Consider the following 19,455-nt stretch of genomic DNA (forward strand, 5'->3'; position numbering starts at 1 on the left):
CCAGCATCTATAAAGATTTTGAGACCCGTATGGCCCTCAAAACTGTGTTTAAACTGAAGTAGGTACATACGTATTCGAGCCTGGGTATTTAGTAATACATTTTGGTTTATTAACTTGTATTAAAACATATTCGAATGTAGTTTTTCGTCAATTTTAGTAGTTGATATGGCCTTTTAAGTTTTATTGCATAACTGATATTAAAAGGAAGACGACTATCCCAGTGCCACAAAAATGCATTACGACAAAGGTGAATGTGCACACATTTTCACTTCGACATACAAAATCGTTTCATAAATACTAATCATGATACAAAAAGATATGATGACTATTAATTAAACTTTTGCGACAGGCACAATGTGGATAATAATATCGAGCGTTTGCATCGATTTCAAAACGCTAACAAATGTATAAGTACAATAATGTTGTGAAATTAATTCAGGTGACTTACAGACCGATTGGAGAGCTACAAAATGACTATATCTAGTTCACTACTTAACGCGAAAAATAGCGTTCAACCGACCAAGCGATGCGATACGTACGCATTTAAATTTAATATTAGGGATTCTTAACCGAACCGCAAAAAGCAGAACGTTCACTAATTTTATTAAATGTTTCTACCTACTTGATGGGTTGATTAAAAAATAAAAAGAAGAGAGTAAGTTATCACTGGGATTTAAAGTTCAAGGCAATTTAAATTTTAGCCCTGAAAAATACAACTCTGAATATGAAGTACTGTATCGATTCACACCATTACGTATCAAATCGTATGAGCGATATTTTACAGGGTAAAACTATGCGTAGATCGTTTTTCTTGGCCAGTTTTTAGTATTGTCGTGAAGTCTTATTCATCAATAATTGAGATTATAATTTATTCTCTCGATTAATTTAATAAAGATACAATAATAAACAAATTTCAAAATAAATAAATGCCACTGTCGAAAGACTAGTAAAGCGATTACATACCGCCAATTTTAGTGTAATTTAAACGTTTGACTATTATGATAATGAAGAGTAAAGCATGATCACTTAAAACGCCGTGTAAAATCCGTACCGACTCAGTATTATTTGCTCAAATAGCAATACAAAATACGCTATGGTGTCTAAATGTAAATGATATTTAAAGTTACCAGTACGAATTTCAAGTAAAAATAAACAATAATAATTCGGAAAAAGTAATGTTGGATATCAACATTAATAATAAAAAAGATTTTGAATGTAATTTATGTCAGATGCAATCAACATCACGTAGGTACTCTAAACTCAGATTTATCATTTGAGTCAGTCATACATTTTCATACTACTATGGCGTCAAAGGATTTCGACGATGGTTAGTTTCTTATCAATTTACTGGATTTATTAATCGAATATCAAGTTGTAAAACTTTGTGTTACGCTAGCTATAGATTTTAAGTTTTGCCATAGACAATTGCAGAATAAAGTTTGTTCCAAGTCTGAAATGGACGGACACACGCCTATTGGAAATTCAATGTATTGCACTGACATAAACAACGTCACGGTAATACTATCATACAGTATTGTAACTTCATTTAAACGGACGAAACGCGAGCTTTCCTTCGAAATTCAAATCTCGGTATGTGCTCGACATGCAAAAGTCGGGGGTGTCGCGAATGTGCCACAGTAATAAACGGACTATGTGTTGTATTTTAAAATTTATGCGCGCTTTTTTTAAATAATAACAAGTACCTATTTACACAGGGTGTTAGGTAAATGGGTTTATAAGCCGACACTAGCCCATGTTAACGTAAAATATGCATATAAATGGTATGGTGAAGTCAGTGATATCATCATTTTTTTTTAAATTTTCATACAAAATAAACTTTATAAAATCAGATTTGTATGAAAATTAAAATTATTAAAATGATGATATAAATTTTCTGACTTCACCATACCATTTATATGGACATGTTAACATGGGCTAGTGTCAGCTTATAAACCCATTTACCTAACACCCTGTATAACCATTCAAGCATTTTGTACGCCTCAGTCGTACGTAACGTACGTAAATTTATAAGATTTGTTACTAAATCTTAACACAAATATATTTTTTAATTAAATCTACTAATCACAAAACAACATGCATTTTTATCCTATTTCATTGACAAAATATTTTGTTTGTCAAAATAAAATTACAATCACAAAATACCTACATTCACAAAACTAGATAAAAATTCTAAGTAGGCAGATGTAATGAAAATAGGGTCTGCAGCCCTATCGCATGTTGTCATACCGTGACGTTCCGCGCGGCTGTTGACATTTATTTCAAAAGTATGTCCGAGTTGGAATACTGTATAGATAGCATTACCGTGACAACGTTCCACAGATCAACCAATTCTAAACCAACAACAGTTCTTTAGAAAAACAAAATCAGTCGCAAACGAAGTCAAAAATATACAAACGCCGAGTAAACTGGCGCGCCTAAAAATAATAAAAGCTTAAAACTAAACTTAATACGAAATAAATACTGTAAGTACTATGATTATCGAATGATAATATAGCGGCCCGAGGGCGACTAAAGACTTTGGTGCGGTACCTCCGAGCGCAGTCCGTTATGGCCGTGTTTCGATACTCAGTTACTAAAGTGGACTAGCATCAAATTCGATTTCGATACGCCTGGCGGCGTCAAACTTCTTTCTTCCTCATCTTCGCGTTTTATTCTGAAAATAGAAATATGAGAATTAAATTAAAGTTCAACTAAAGTCCGGTCGCCGAGCTGATACAATTTCGTACAATGACCCCAAACAAACTACCCATCCTTATTGCTCGCGCGTAATTATATTGCTGTCGCGCTCGCACACTTACTGCGGCTGCCGTCGCACAGTCATGACAGTGACAGCAATATAACTACGCGCGAGCGATAAGATGGGTAGCTGACCTCAAGCTTTGGCATTTTACGAAATTCTATCTGCTCGGCGATCGGACTTTATCAAAGACCCTCCCCTGCTTTACATCAATCATCGCATCATCATTGCTTCTTAAACAGTAGTCTCATTTTCATCTCTTACCATTCACCAGTAAGTGTCGGCTGTACACTTTTAGACACTGCCTGCGCCGCTCGGTTCTAGCACGACTAGAGCGGGCCACGCGATTTTGACTTATACACTCCTACACTTACGATCCAAAATCGATTGAGGTTGAAAATACTCACCGTTCACCAGTAAGTGTGCAGCCGAAGGCAGTCCCCGGCCAAGTCGGCCAACAGCACCCTCTTGTTAGGCAGTAGGGTGATCCCGGCGACCCTTCGAGGCTTCTTATCGGCCAGCTCGCAGGCTGCTAGCACTCTGCCTGTACCGCTCGGTTCTAGCACGACTAATGCAGGTCGGCCACACGATTTTGAGCTATACAGTACTAGATTTTAGGTTCAAAATCGATTGAGGTATAAACACTCACCGTTCACCACTAGAGCAGCTCTGCCACGCGAATTTGAGCTACACTTATAGTCCAAAATCGATTGAGGTTTAAAACACTCACCGTTCACCAGTAAGTGTGCAGCCGAAGACAGTCCCCGGCTAAATCAGCCAACAGTACCCTCTTGTTAGGCAGTAGGGTGATCCCGGCGACCCTGCGAGGCTTCTTATCGGCGAGCTCGCAGGCGGCTAGCACTCTGCCCGCGCCGCTTGGTTCTAGCACGACTAGAGCGGCGCGGCTACGCGATTTTGGGCTATACAGTACTAGATTTTAGGTTCAAAATCGATTGAGGTATAAAACACTCACCCTTCACCACTAGAGCGGCTCTGCCACGCGAATTTGAGCTACACTTATAGTCCAAAATCGATTGAGGTTTAAAACACCCACCGTTCACCAGTAAGTGTGCAGCCGAAGACAGTCCCCGGTTAAATCAGCCAACAGCACCCTCTTGTTAGGCAGTAGGGTGATCCCGGCGACCCTGCGAGGCTTCTTATCGGCCAGTTCGCAGGCGGCTAACACTGCCTATACCACTCGGTTCTAGCACTACTAGAGCGGGCCACGCGATTTTGAGCTATACTCTCCTACACTTATGGTCCAAAATCGATTGAGATTTAAAACAGTCACCGTTCACCACTAGAGCGGCTCGGCCACGCGAATTTGAGCTATACACTCTTACATTTTTGGACCAAAATCGATTGAGGTTCAAAACGCTCACCGTTCACCAGTAAGTGTGCAGCCGAAGGCAGTCCCCGGCCAAGTCGGCCAACAGCACCCTCTTGTTAGGCAGTAGGGTGATCCCGGCGACCCTGCGAGGCTTCTTATCGGCCAGCTCGCAGGCTGCTAGCACTCTGCCTGTACCGCTTGGTTCTAGCACTACTAGAGCGGGTCACGCGATTTTGAGCTATATTCTCCAACATTTTTGGTCCAAAATCGATTGAGATTTAAAACACTCACCGTTCACCACTAAAGCGGCTCGGCCACGCGAATTTGAGCTATACTCTCCTACACTTATGGTCCAAAATAAATTGAGGTTTAAAACGCTCTAGCTGCTAGCAGTCTGCCTGTACCGCTCGGTTCCAGCACGACTAGAGCGGGCCACGCGATTTTGGGCTATACACTCCTGCATTTATGGTTCAAAATCGACTTTAAAAAGCTCACCGTTCACCAGTAAGTGTGCAGCCGAAGGCAGTCCCCGGCCAAGTCGGCCAAGCACTCTGCCTGTACCGCTTGGTTCTAGCACGACTAATGCAGGTCGGCCACGCGATTTTGAGCTATACAATACTGGATTTAAGGTTCATAATCGATTGAGGTTTAAAACACTCACCGTTCACCACTAGAGCGGCTCGGCCACGCGAATTTGAGCTATACTCTCCTACACTTATGGTCCAAAATCAATTGAGGTAAAACGCTCACCGTTCACCAGTAAGTGTGCAGCCGAAGGCAGTCCCCGGCCAAGTCAGCCAACAGCACCCTCTTGTTAGGCAGTAGGGTGATCCCGGCGACCCTGCGAGGCTTCTTATCGGCGAGCTCGCAGGCGGCTAGCACTCTGCCTGTACCGCTTGGTTCTAGCACGACTAGAGCGGGCCACGCGATTTTGAGCTATATTCTCCTACATTTTTGGTCCAAAATCGATTGAGATTTAAAACACTCACCGTTCACCACTAGAGCGGCTCGGCCACGCGAATTTGAGCTATACTATCTTACACTTATGGTCCAAAATAAATTGAGGTTTAAAACGCTCTAGCTGCTAGCAGTCTGCCTGTACCGCTCGGTTCCAGCACGACTAGAACGGGCCACGCGATTTTGAGCTACACAATCCTACACTTATGGTCCAAAATCAATTGAGGTAAAACACTCACCGTTCACCAGTAAGTGTGCAGCCGAAGACAGTCCCCGGCTAAATCAGCCAACAGTACCCTCTTGTTAGGCAGTAGGGTGATCCCGGCGACCCTGCGAGGCTTCTTATCGGCGAGTTCGCATGCTGCAAGCACTCTGCCTGTACCGCTTGGTTCTAGCACGACTAGAGCGGGGCGGCCGCGCGATTTTGAGCTATACTCTCCTACATTTTTAGTCCAAAATCGATTGAGGTTTTAAACACTCACCGTTGAGCTCGCACACTCACTGCGGGCGCCCGTCGCACAGTCGCGACAGCAATATAATTACGCGCGAGCGATAAGGATGGGTAGCTTGGGGTCATTGGACAAAATTCTACGTGCTCACGGACCAGGCTTTAGCAATCTGCCCACGCCGCTCGGTTCTAGCACGACTAGATCGAGCCACGCGATTTTGAGCTATACACTCCTACATTTTTGGTCCAAAATCAATTGAGGTTTAAAACGCTCACCGTTCACCAGTAAGTGTGCAGCCGAAGGCAGTCCCCGGCCAAGTCGGCCAATAGCACCCTCTTGTTAGGCAGTAGGGTGATCCCGGCGACCCTGCGAGGCTTCTTGTCGGCCAGCTCGCAGGCGGCTAGCACTCTGCCTGTACCGCTCGGTTCTAGCACGACTAATGCAGGTCGGCCGCGGACCGTCCGCGCGCAGACTATGCGGAGCCCGCTCTCGGATTCCTCTAAGGCCACGCCGCCGTAGCCGCCGCGCCCTGGAATGGTAAATAAACCTCTGAAAAAGTCGGTCTTTTGTGACAAACTGGATTTCACTGAGCAAAGCGCGGGCAAAAACTAGTATTATAAATGAGAGGTGCCAAACCATAACGTTATAAGACCCGGAAAATTAGAAGGACTCGGGAGAGACAAAATATTTTTAATTGAAAAATAAAAAGCAGATTGCGTGTCTCCTGATAATTTAATTTTCTGGCACCTCTCAAATGTAAAAAAATGAGGTTGGATGTTTGTTACAGAATGAAGCTTGAACTATTGAATCGATTTAGATGGTTATAGTTACAGTTTGAAACCCAAGGATTAATATAAGATAGTTTATCTTGGATTTTTAGAAAAAAGCTTGTAGGTCAAACGTTAGTTCCACTACTAGTTAATTGGCAACGATATTGTGCCTGGCCTAGTCGCCTAACACGCGGGAGCATTAAGTGACAACTGAGTTGGGTTTCTGTGTGAAACTTAACACGGGTTGAAGACTTCTACTAGAAGTAGCTATAAACAAAATGGTGGTCACCTTTAGGCACGGGCGCGAGCGTGTGCAACGGCGCGCCGCATATATCGTATACGCGCACGCACACATCGGCTACCACGAGGAGCCGCTCCGAAAGCGCTAGACCGCCGACTAGGCCGAGCTCGCCGCCGCCCACCTGGAAACATAACAATGTAAACAAAGTCAAAGTCAAAGTCAAAATTTCTTTATTTGTTTAGACTAATAAATAGTTCTTACAAATCGTCATTTTGCTCTTAAGGAGCCTCTACATGTCTCATAATCTTTTTACCCTACCAGCGCTTCGAGACCAACATTTGGCAAGTGCTGAGAAGAAGCGCCGCAACAAACTCAGTCACCACTGTCTGCCGGTTAATATAAATAAATATAAATAGTAGTAGTAAGTACATTCGATTCAGGAGCAGTTCACTGAATTTACCATGCATTCTTGTATGGTGTATCTTATAAGAATGGGTATACAAGATTGCGTGGTATATTAAACAAGGTAGTGACGTGCTAATATCTAGACTTACATATTAAGATACTAGTAGAAATGACTCGCATACATAAATTTGAATAACTTGGATTGACCAGTCCCCGAAAGCAGCGCCTGTTCACAGACATGACGAGTGAACCAGCCATCGCTTCACTCGACCATATTAGAGGGAATGTAACGACCCGCCTCACTACGCCACCACCCCAGAGACATTTTAGTGAGAATGACAATTCCAAGTTATCTTTTAAAAAAAAACTAATAATAAAGCTAAGTAACAGTCCAGATTGAGAAGCATGACACTATAACATTTGAGAAATTATTATTAGTTTATACATTACTTTCCATTTTAATTATTTTTAGTGCGAGCATGAGAGGACCATAATCCTACTCCCAGGATGACTTATCATTAAGAAAATCTCGAGTTGTATAATAGGCTTTTTTAAGCATGTGATCTTTAACTATACCTTTAAATTTATTATACGGTAGCTCTTTATATTTATCAGGGACTTTGTTATAAAAATGGATACCTTGTCCCATAAAAGTGGCAAACACTTTATTAAGTCTAAAAGCGGGTATAGCCAATTTATTTTTATTTCTAGTGTTAATTTGGTGAATATCACTTTTCTTTTTGAATTCATTAATATTTTGTTGAATAAATAGAATACAGTTTAAGATGTATTGTGAAGCGGCCGTGAGAATGCCAATTTCTTTAAACAATTCTCTAAGGGACGCTCTTGCTTTCATTTTATACAAGTATCTTATCGCACGTTTTTGCAAAATAAATATTGTTTCAAAATCTGCAGCTTTGCCCCATAGCATGATTCCATATGACATTAGGCTATGAAAGTAGCTAAAGTAAACTAAGCGAGCTGTTGAAACATCGGTTAATGACCGTATCCTTTTTATTGCAAAAGCCGCTGAGCTGAGCTTTCCCGCCAGAGTTTCTATATGGGGGCCCCACTGGAGTTTTGAATCCAGGGTAATTCCCAGAAAAACAGTAGAGTCTACCAGATCGATGGCATTATTATTAAGTTCTATTTGGGTACTAACTGTTTTTACGTTAGGCAAAGAGAATTTTATACATTTTGTTTTCTTTGCATTAAGTTGTAAATTATTTGTAGTGAACCAACTTAAAACTCTTGTTAGTGCATTATTTACATCGTCAAAGTTATTTTTACTTCTATCAATATTAAAAATCAAAGATGTGTCATCAGCAAATAACACGATTTCGCAAGAGTCCTTAACAAAATATGGTAGATCATTAATGTATATAAGAAACAAGAATGGACCCAGAATTGACCCCTGCGGAACTCCCATTTTCACAGGTGACCCAGAAGACAAAACACCATTTATGTCAACTTTTTGAACTCTAAAGTTTAAATAGGATTGTATTAAATCCAAAGCCGAGTCCTTCACTCCATAAAAGTGCAGTTTGCGAATTAGCGTTTGATGTTCTACGCAGTCAAAAGCTTTTGAGAGATCACAGAAACACAAAACGACGACAAAAACAACGTATACAGCACATAATCCTACTAATATTATAAAAGACAATGCCGGAAATTGGCGTCTTTTTTTTTCGCGCGGCCATCGACCAAACCTTGTTTTTTGATTACAAAATAGTGTAATAAACCAAACTTACTATGCCATGTATGCCTCTAAACTCAGTCTGAAATGAGTTACGAGCATCAGAAGTTTGATGATTTTCATACTAGATTTGCTGTTTGCGCGCAAGTTTTGTAAGAAATTGCAACAAAATAATGACACTGTATGTGTAAACAAACAATACCATCCATTAAAGGCTCCAGACATCAGTGTGCAGCAGAATCAGAGCAATAAAAAAATAGCGCAATATTTTGTAACAATTTCTTACAAAACTTGCGGGCAAAAAGCAAATCTAGTATGAAAATCATTAAACTTCTAATGCTCGTAACTCAGTTCAGACTGAGTTTAGAGGATACATGCCATAGTAAGTTTGGTTTATTCCACTATTTTGTAATCAAAAAACAAAGTTTGGTCGATGGCCGTGCGAAAAAAAAAAGACGCCACCTTCCATACAAAATCTGGCATTGCCATTTGGATGTCTGGATGTCATGATGTCTGGATGTTTGTTACTCTTTCACGCAAAAACTACTGAACGGATTTTTTGTTGAAACTTTACAGTATTACCCCCTTACTAATAAAAATTGACACAGTTGTTGATCACTGTTTTAAAATGACATTTCCATACTAAACGTCACTTTAAAATACTGTTCAACGAGCGTGTAAGTTTTATTAGTAAGTGGGTTATTGTTTATAACCCAGATTAAAGTATAGGCTTTAATTTATGACGATATGTGAGCAAATAAATTTCAATAAATAAATAAGACGTGGGTAAAAAGCGCCATCTATCGTCAATTCGTCATTGGTTAAAATCTACAGCTCTGGACAAAAAAATTTGACGTTCGTAAATTATTCATGCGGGGGAAGCCGTGAAACGCCATCTATCAACATCATTAGTAATTAAACGAGGTCCACGCGTACGAAGTCGCGGGCGGCTACTAGTTATAGATAAGGTGCGCAGGGATTATCTTGCAGGGAGCAGGATAATCGAGCGCGGACGCTTCTCGACCGCTCCGCTTGACACATATCTGCTTTGCCGCGCCACTGCCGCTGGCTCGCTCGCGAAACAAATTATAAAGAAAAATAAACCCGACACAGTCATCTCATCTCCGCTTGACTAATTTCCACCGAAGTTGAGCGCGGGGCAGGTAACCGTGCGACTAACCAGCGTTCAGAAATCTTATTTCTTGTGTTAAATAACTAAAAGTCGTCAGTAGACTACTACTACTGTGATGTGACGATGAGTCAGTGACAAAGTGTTCGATCGCCTCTGCCTGATCCAACGGAGTCGGTTTCCTGTGATAGTAAGGCCGTGTCGAAAACAAAAAGTAGCTATGTTTGAGCTTTTACAATCCATGAGTAGACCCTACATTAATTTAGTGATAGTAAAACATTCGCAAAGCTATTCCACTCACCTCTCTCTCGATGTTGCCCTGGCTATCAAACAGGAAGACCGTCCTAGCTCCATTATCGGCCACGGCCAGGCGCCGCGACGCTATATCGGCGGCTACGCATACTGGCTCGACCAAGCGGTCTGAGCGAATCGTGCGCACTGTAGATCCTTCGCTGTTCACCTGGAAATCATTAGAAAAACTTTTTAAGTTCAATGCCTATTATAGTCACAAATAACTTGAAAATATTTCAAGGTACATACTGAGACATAAATAAATAAATAACAAATAAATATCCTTGGACTACACTACGCTTCTAGTCCCAAACAACTGGTTGGTCACTAGACAACGGATATAAAGATATGTACTTGTAAATATGTACATACTCGTAGATATCATACATAGAGTAACGAGTAACTCCATGCCATATGATTAATGCAATTTTGAGTCAGAAAATAAAGGCTGTCGAAGAGTGGATGTACAGTTGGTCTGCATATCACGGTAAATAGTAACGTGTGCAGTTTTAATAGGTGCGACATTGTTTAACAGTCAGTGCCTAAGGTGTGGGAGCCGCACGGGAGACCGATTTTGTAACGGTCAAACGTCAGCGAGTCCTTAGATTGGTATAGTTCCAAAATACTGAACTGTCCTATGCATGACATTGACAGTGGGGCGCCACCGTCAATACCGGATCGCTAGTTCCGATTTTTGCCATGTTGGAAACCATATAGTTGAACGATGGTAGCGCCCCCCTGTCATTGAGTTTGGTGGGACAGTTCAGCGTGGGTCATCTATATGTCCTGTCACGTCCAATACCAGATACTGGCTAAGTTAGATAACTATGGCGTAAATAAGCGTTAGGCCCTTGTAATTTTGTTAGACTTCAAAAACTTACCTCAGTAAGAGTTCTAGTTCTCCAGTTGACAGCGACCACTCCCTCAGCCGTCACCGCAATCCCTGTGCAACTCCGTCCCGCCAAACCTGGAAAATTAATTAATAAATATTTACAATACGAGGTGTGTTCAAAAAGTAAGGTGACTTTGTATTTTTAAGAAAAAATATTTATTTATTTATCAATATTTATGTTGTCCCCTTCAAAGTAATCCCCCTCAGATACAATACACTTATGCAAACGGTTTTTCCAATCCTCAAAGCACTTCTCATAAGCACTTTTCGGTATAGCCTTTAGCTCTTCCAGCGATGCAGTCTTTATCTCCTCAATCGTTGCAAATCTCCGTCCTTTCATAGGTCTCTTTAATTTTGGGAACAAGAAAAATTCACATGGGGCCAAATCCGGTGAATATGGTGGCTGAGGCATGATTGTGGTGTTGTTTTTAGCCAAAAAATCTCTCACAAGCAAAGATGAGTGAGCAGGGGCATTATCGTGATGCAAAAGCCATGAATTGTTTTTCCAAAACGTTAGAAAAAAATTCATGGCACGAGCCAAGCGATATGCCGATATCCTCAGCAACTTCTCTGATAGTGATTCGACGATTTTCCAAAACAATTTTCTTCACTGCTTGATCGTTTTCATCAGTTGTTGACGTGCTTGGGCGTCCAGAGCGAGGCTCGTCATTGGCATCTTCCCGGCCATCTTGGAAGAGGTTGAAACATTTTTTTTTACTCAGAACAGTTTCACCGTATGCCACTGTCAACATTTCAAGTGTTTCGGAGCACTAAATTTAATTTTTTTTACACAAAATTTGATGCAAATCCTTTGATCCATATTTTTCGATAGCAAAAAATCGCCGAGCACGCAAAACACTTATAACCTTTACGCCTCTCACAACCAAACAAAATATGCTATACACTTGAAACTTGGTACAGATGTTTGGGAAGAGTGTACCAATATAACAAAATAAAAAAATCGATAATCGAAAGTACGTTGCCCGCGAAATTTGAAAAGTCACCTTACTTTTTGAACACACCTCGTACATTACTCAAAATAACTTTGAACTAAGTACACACGGCCACACTGTTAACTATCCATTTCCGTTTTTGCTCTTGCTCTCATAAAATGGCGATTCTTTGCGATAGAACGAGACGACATGACCGGTAATGGGTAGTTAAAAAAACACTGTTGCCGATAGTACATACCTTCGTTCACAATATGCGTCTTGAAAGCGAACGTATCTTCGTCCAACACCTTCACTCGAGAGTTGCCAGCGTCCAACACGTAAATCTCGCGTCGTTTAGGACATCTGTAAATTGATTGAAATGATTTACAAGTTCATAATACCTACTTATTTTAGCTTTCCTGTGGTAAAAACTAGTTTACATTTAGAACTACAGTAATATTTATGTCATTATTACTGACAGTGTCTAGTCCGCTTTATTGGAAAAACATAATGAGATTAACAGTCATAGTGTTAGGGCGAGTTCTCAAACCACACCAACAAAAAGTATTTTTTATTGGGTTTGAACCTTATTTTATGTCAATAAAGTTCAAAACATGGGCAACAAATTAAGTTTTAATTTGTAATTTTAATGTGTTGTGCCAAATAAACCATTATTTATTTATTTATTTATAAATTAGCCATACCTAGCCACAGCTACAGGTTGGTTCAACTGCTCCTTTCCAGTGCCCCTCGCTCCCCATACAAGCAAAGGCGCGGCGCTCGGCAGTACATTAGTCCGTAGCGGCGAGTCGCGCACCGCTCGCGAGAATACTAGCACGCGGAGACAGATGGTACCCGCACTCTTATTAACCATTCTAGCCCCGCGAATCGAGACAATAGATAATAATTGTTAAGCAGTCATTATGCGACCGCTTGGAGATTGATGGGTTAAACATACCTAGCCACAGCTACAGGTTGGTTCAGCTGTTCTTTCCCGGTTCCTCGTGCTCCCCATACAAGTAAAGGCGCGGCGCTCGGCAGTACGTTAGTTCGTAGCGGCGAGTCGCGCACCGCTCGCGAGAATACCAGCACGCGGAGACAGATGGTACCCGCGCTCCAGGGACGCATTGTGATTCTGGAACAAGTTATTCATAATCATCATCGTTAGGTCTTCTATAGCAACATGTCAGGGCTGTACCTAGAGTCGAATCTAAGGTAGGGCAGAATTAATATAGCCAATATTGCAATCATTGTGATTTCAAGGTAGGGCATTGCCCCAAAATTGCCTCCCAAGCTGTGGCCGTGGAACATGGTCTAATTTTCACTTCAGAAACCCCTCTCCAAATTTACCATACGCAAATGAGGATTTGGAAGCGCATACGTCCTACGCTGGCCAGAAAGGTTAGGGACGCCTGATAGTTGCATATCTCCGTTATACTCAGAAAGGGGGTGGACCTATTCAACTCTGATGGAATCACGCAGCTACTGTTATTATTAATAATGAGCATGTCAGATGTCGTCACGGGATCATTACCAGCGCTGCGCGCTTCGAATCAGTGTTTAATCTCAGTCATTATTGCTAAATTGTACATGGTGGAGATACATTCAATAAAGGCGTCGATACAAACCTGTAGAGTCCCGAATCCAAGTCGGTAACGGTGCAGGGTAGCGGTGCATCATCGAGCGTAGCGGCCGCAGTCACGGGGTCGCCGCCGATGCTGCGATCTTCTAATAGATTACAGTCACTATCCGCTATTATGCATCTTGGAGGCTCCTATATGTATGTTGGGAGGCTCCTATATGATATCTATGTTATTTAAAGGTGTTGACACAAACCTGTAGAGTCCCGAATCCAAGTCGGTAACGGTGAAGGGTAGCGGCGCGTCATTGAGCGTAGCGGAAGCCGTCACGGGGTCGCCGCCGGTGCTGCGAGCTTCTAATAGATCACAGTCATTATCCACTACTATGCATCTTGGAGGCTCCTTTAAGATGTCTCTGTTATTTAAAGGTGTTGACACAAACCTGTAGAGTCCCGAATCCAGATCAGTGACGGTGCAGGGTAGCGGCGCGTCGTCGAGCGTAGCGGCCGCCGTCACGGGGTCTCCACCGGTACTGCGAGCTTCGCCGTGGTAATCCACCGTGCGTAATACCACGACCACTTCCAAACCACATACGCATTGTGATTCTGAAAGATATAATTGTTTGGCCTTGAGATATAAAATCAAAATACTACTTAATCATATTAGATAAGTGTTGGTTTTTTTTTTTACTTTTTATACGTGTTGACAGTTAGCAGTTTAACTTGTGTAGGTAAGGTAAGACGTTTATTAGACTTAAAATCTGTGAATCAGTCGTAAAGTAATAAGACAGTCACTAACCGTCAATAAAACAGACAAAAAAGATCGTAACAGATGGAACAATGGGAGGTTCGATTTAAATCTCTACGCATTGTTACGTTACACACCAATGGTCCCGGTGAGTGACTACGTTTTGAGGTTTCTTTGAATGAATGCCCTTAGATTTTCATCAAACTTTTTCCAAAAACTTGACAGTGTCTCCTCTAATTCGTAGTTTCAGCCATGACGTCCACTGCTGTACAATCAAATGGCCTCCTCTCCTCTAATGAATTCCAAGCTAAATAACAATAAATATTGCTCACCAAACTGCAAAGTACATAGGCCAGGGAAAGTAGTACTAGTCCATACTCTCCAGCCATAACTCGGCCAGCGCTTCGTAAAAACTCTGCTGCGCCTTGTTATGCGCGAAGTCGACCGCTTAGGGCTTAGAACTTGACAGTGTCTCCTCTAATTAATTTTAAATAATAATGAATATTGCTTACCCAACTGCAAAGTACATAATCCAGGGAAAGTAGTACTAGTTCGAACTCTTCCCAACTCGGCTAGCGCTTCGTGGAATCTCTGTTGCGCGTCGTTATGCGCGAAGTCGACCGCTAGGAACTTGACTGTGTCTTCCCTAATTAGTTTCCAATAATAATGAATATTGCTTACCCAACTGCAAAGTACACAATCCAGGGAAAGTAGTACTGGTCCGTACTCGTCCCAACTCGGCCAGCGCTTCGTGGAATCTCTGCTGCGCGTCGTTATGGGCGAAGTCGACCGCTAAGAAAGCGTTCTCGCGGGGCTCCGCTAGGGCTGCCGCGTCGCCTAAGCGCGCGCCTAGGGCTGCGGCGCGACTGCTCACTTCTCGGACTTCAACTTGTTGCTGGAGACCTGAGCATTCCGCCTCCACCTATAAGGGAGTGTTGAGAATCTTAGTACATTTGAAGATGATGTATCTTTTTAAAATGACGACGAATGATGTATATTTATTTTATAATAGGGTAGTTCGTCATGACAAAAAGTAGGTGTGCATTCGCCAGTTCGAGTTTATAAGAAGACTTGACAATATTTTCCAGCAAACTATTTTTTTGTCAGCTTCGTTGAAAAGCATCAGAATTAAAAGCAGATGTACAAACTATTTATAGATGAGTAACAAACAAGTTGCTCATAAATCATAAGTTAGATAAATACCAAATTGCGCTATTTTGCTGGACTCGCCCTAGTCTGGCATTGGATGGAATACTTATACACCACTATCTAAAGTCAAGGTTTTGCGTGATGTTACGTATTTTGGCTTTATTTTTGAGTTTCACGCGACCTGTTTACGTAAAATCCTAAAATTTCTACTGGCAAGTACCTACAATATAATTGACATTACATACATTTAACAAAGATTATCGTGAGCTTTTGAATAGATGAGGAACTGCGATTCAGAAAATTACTAATTAACTTACCTTCGTTTTTTCAGCTTCAATCAACTTCAACTGCTCTTCTAGAAGTTTTCGTTTGTGCGTGGCAGCAGCCGCTGCCGCCGATTTCAGTTCGCTGTGACGTTTGTCCAGTGCTGCCTTCAGATCAGCGAAATGTCGATCAATAGCTTCGTCAGCCGCAGTTGCAGCCGCTTCCAATCTTCTCAGCTCATTAGCAACCGCTTCTCGAGCCGACCCAAGTTTGCTCAAGCACTCATTAGCTCTGTATAAGAGAATCTCAGACATTCTTTTCAATGCTATGGAGAAAGGTACAACGGTGTGGTCGCAGGGCGTATCACTGTGAGGGCCGTCGGCGCAGTGTCTGCAGAAAACGCAATCGCAGGTCTCGCAGAAGAGCAGTTCTCTTCCAGGATGGGAGCTACATTGGGGGATGACTTCTCTGCGCTGTCGTGCCATTAAATCTAGCAGCTGGTTGACCAGAAACGACGGTGGAAGCGCCGGGACGCCTCCGCGCGGTATGGTAATGAGCTCGCGGCAGATGGGACATCGGAATGTCCCGGAATCTCTGGTCTGTGAGGCGGCTATACGCGTGAGGCAGTGTAAGCAAACTGTGTGCGAGCACGGCAGGAGCTTGGGCGTGTGTTCTCCACCATCGTAAGTGCCTGAAATAGAAAGTTTTTCAAATTATTCCAATATTGTTCTACTACAAGCTGGAATGTATTAGAGCTGTTTCATAACACTAAAAAACAAACCACTTTGTTTACTATCGGCCATTAACTAATAAAACTGCAGTTTATCACACAAATTGAAATTAGGTGAGTAAGAATTGTGCAATTGACTGAGAACAAACGTCGGCTATCTAAAATCACTGGCGAAATTAATTTTATTTATAAAAACATCAAAAACAAAAGACGTGAGTATTAAAACTGTGAATGTGTGTGGATGTAATGAAAGTGGTACTAACACAGACACGTGCCGCAGGTGAGGAAGCTCTCGTTAAAGTCCTCATAGTTGATGGAGACCGTCTCGACGAGCGTGGAACTCATGCTCGCCATCCCAACGCCCAACCGGGAACTGTAGCACACAAATTATTAAACACACGCCTCAAAACACGCCAATATAAACCTTAACAACTTAATACAATGCCCCAGATTGCCTTGTACTTATGGCTTTGGTGACATATCACTATCAAACAGAGCTGGAAACAGCATTTCATGAGGAAATACTGTCCTATACTGATTGTAATAGTCGACACAATTTAACGCGTGACTCGCAGCCATGTGTTTTGTTTCTTCGCGTAGCGTACACGCGCCAAAATATTATATTTCCTGTTGAAATATCAAAACAATATCACTCGGAATGTGTAGGAGTCAAGCACAGTATATTGTTAGTTACAAATGATTAATTTGCAATAAACCAGCGGGTTGACAGTTGATAGTAACAAGGAAAAAGAGTTACAATAACATTAATTAGTAAAAACGTATAAAAACAAGCCTTAGAATCTAAAGTCAAAACAATACATTAAAAACACTAGAAGCAGTTTAAAAAAATAGTTTTAGCTAGTGGCAATATTAAACAACCACAAATCACTTATTTTAATGTTAATATATGGATAAATTTGAGAACATACAGCACTTGTTAGCAGCAATTAAAATAAACTGTTACCGAGTTGATATTAGGTAATATTCACAGTACACTGCCGTTTGTGATTCACCAATCAAAGCAGATTGCACTCGATTTGTTCCATTGCCTCCAATTGGATAAGTAGGTAATTAATTTAGTATCTATATGACATTTTACATGTAAACCATTTTGCTGATAAATGTAGTTCTGGTAATATGACTCTACAGTTTAGAATGTGAAGTCAGCTCATTGAATATAATTCACAATGATTTATAGTTTGTTAATTTAACTGATAGATGTTGATTTTGTAGCACATGACATTGCTGAATGTATTTACTCACTACTAGTTACAACAACCATTCAATGAAAATAGTAAAATAAAATGCAAAACAATGAATCAACAAATTAAATATTTAATCAAAATAGTTAATTAACTTGAGAAGAAACCATTCAAGATAAATGTCAAGGCTATAATTCTTAGATTTCAAGTCATATGTTGAAATCTTGGTTCTAAACTGCATAGATGAGCAACTCTTGTTTGCTCTACATTTAAGGTTACACAACTTATCTAACAAGATAATGATAAGATATGAGATTTGGGATGCAACTATGAGTATTTCATGCTTACAGTTCAATAACCTCATTAGCATAATAGGCCTCTAACACTTTACACCCAACTTAAAAGAAGAACATCACTTTGAACAATTTGTTAGCATCAATATTTACTTACTTGCTTTACTTGATGGTTTCTAGACAATGTTATTGAAAATTAAGATTTTTAACACCAGATTTCTCACTCTTAGCTACATTTATTTACTACTTATTTTATTGTCCAATGTTAAGTATGTAGTATAGAAATACTGAAAATTCTATTGATTAAAACCTTCTATTGATTGATACTTGGATTGATACCTTCTGGGGCATAATTAATTAGTTGAATGTAGACACAACAACAAATGTATCAATTAACAGATAAAGTTCGTTGTAAATAAGATGTGCTAGTGCCCTTGTTATCAGTGCACTAAGAGCAAGCTAAACAAACCCAGTAATAAAATAATCTACTTTGATACCATCTACAGTGAGGTCACAATAAGCTTATTAGCGTAGTAAAGTAGTGTAATAATTATGCAAAAGTATGATAATGTAATCAAAATAAAAATCAGCTGAATACTCACAGAAAGGAGCAACAATACATGGACGTGATATCAGGAACAGAATGCAGAGTAGCTCAGTCTACTTGTTTCATCTTATGCATGGGAGTAAACGTTTCGTCACTTCGTGAGGTTTTAAGTGAGTTCTACCGTGTGAGTGGAACTAATAGTGAATGTAAACACCATAATACCACGCTTGTGAACAAACACTAGAAAAGACGAAGTCTTATCTCAATACGGAACTTCAACTAGAGACTGACGCAAGCAACTTGAAAACAATTTGCTTATCCAAAATAAACTGTTAGTGCAATTTATAAAACATTGTAAGAAAAATGCTCTTTCGTAACCGATCGATAGTAAGGAAAACTATTTCCATGACAAAGAAACTTCATTACAGTGATATCTACAACAGCGTAACATAATAAGATGAGGATTAAAATAACATCGAACAGAGAAGGTCGTTTTCCTGTTTCTGTGTTAGATTTTACATATTTGAATGGTTACTTTCTAAATATTTATCAAAACTATTTTCGTCGTCCATTAACCTCACCAACACTCACCAAAACAACAAAACGTCAAAATCGAAAAGAGCAACTGTCAAGTCAACCTATTTTTTTTTAGTTCGATTTTTATTTTGCCAGGCAAGACACAGGCACTGTGCTATACAGCCAAGTCTTCAATATTTTTATTATTCTTAGATTTTTATTGGTCATTTAATCTTAGATAAAAGCTTAATGATGGATAGACGATTCCCTACTCTTTTCCTTGAGTTTCAGTAAAGATGTGGCGCTTTACTGAGACTTTGCAGTATGGATGTTGCTGTTTTATTTGTCTTCAGTTCAGTCCATCACTACAGATTAATAAATTATTAAAACAAAGCTGCTGAACATTTAATTTTCTTTCCCGCCAAAAAATCGCATTTTGGTCCGAATATTTCTTTAGAAAAGGAAAAGCAAAGGCGTTAACCATACCACTCCAAGTCTTGTGAACGATTAAATTATTTGGAGCCTGAATTTAAAATGATAGCAAAGTTAACGCGCTGCGTCAGAGAAGAACCCTGTT

At 40.6% G+C, this 19,455-nt stretch overlaps 1 protein-coding gene across 2 annotated transcripts; it reads right to left on the reverse strand.

The window, feature by feature from the left end:
• Positions 1-2,333: 2,333 nt before the first annotated feature.
• On the reverse strand, positions 2,334-18,962 carry LOC114360587 (tripartite motif-containing protein 3). 2 transcript variants are annotated; one of them, XM_028315328.1, is made up of 13 exons: positions 18,418-18,962; positions 16,584-16,693; positions 15,644-16,281; positions 14,914-15,099; positions 14,690-14,744; positions 13,873-14,035; positions 12,809-12,985; positions 12,110-12,213; positions 10,908-10,993; positions 10,037-10,195; positions 6,554-6,686; positions 5,770-6,023; positions 2,334-2,674 (listed from the first exon to the last, which is right to left on the reverse strand). In XM_028315328.1, the coding sequence occupies exons 1-12, from the start codon at positions 18,435-18,437 to the stop codon at positions 5,773-5,775; spliced, it is 2,082 nt and encodes a 693-aa protein (XP_028171129.1). In that variant the 5' UTR covers positions 18,438-18,962; the 3' UTR covers positions 2,334-2,674; positions 5,770-5,772. The 2 variants fall into 2 exon arrangements, with proteins under 2 accessions (XP_028171129.1, XP_028171128.1); XM_028315327.1 differs by lacking the exon at positions 14,690-14,744 and having other exon boundaries at positions 14,859-15,099.
• Positions 18,963-19,455: the final 493 nt, after the last annotated feature.

This window comes from Ostrinia furnacalis, unplaced genomic scaffold (assembly GCF_004193835.3).
Source record: "Ostrinia furnacalis isolate ACB-3 unplaced genomic scaffold, ASM419383v2 OfSCF5095, whole genome shotgun sequence".
Taxonomy (NCBI): Eukaryota; Metazoa; Arthropoda; class Insecta; order Lepidoptera; family Crambidae; genus Ostrinia; species Ostrinia furnacalis.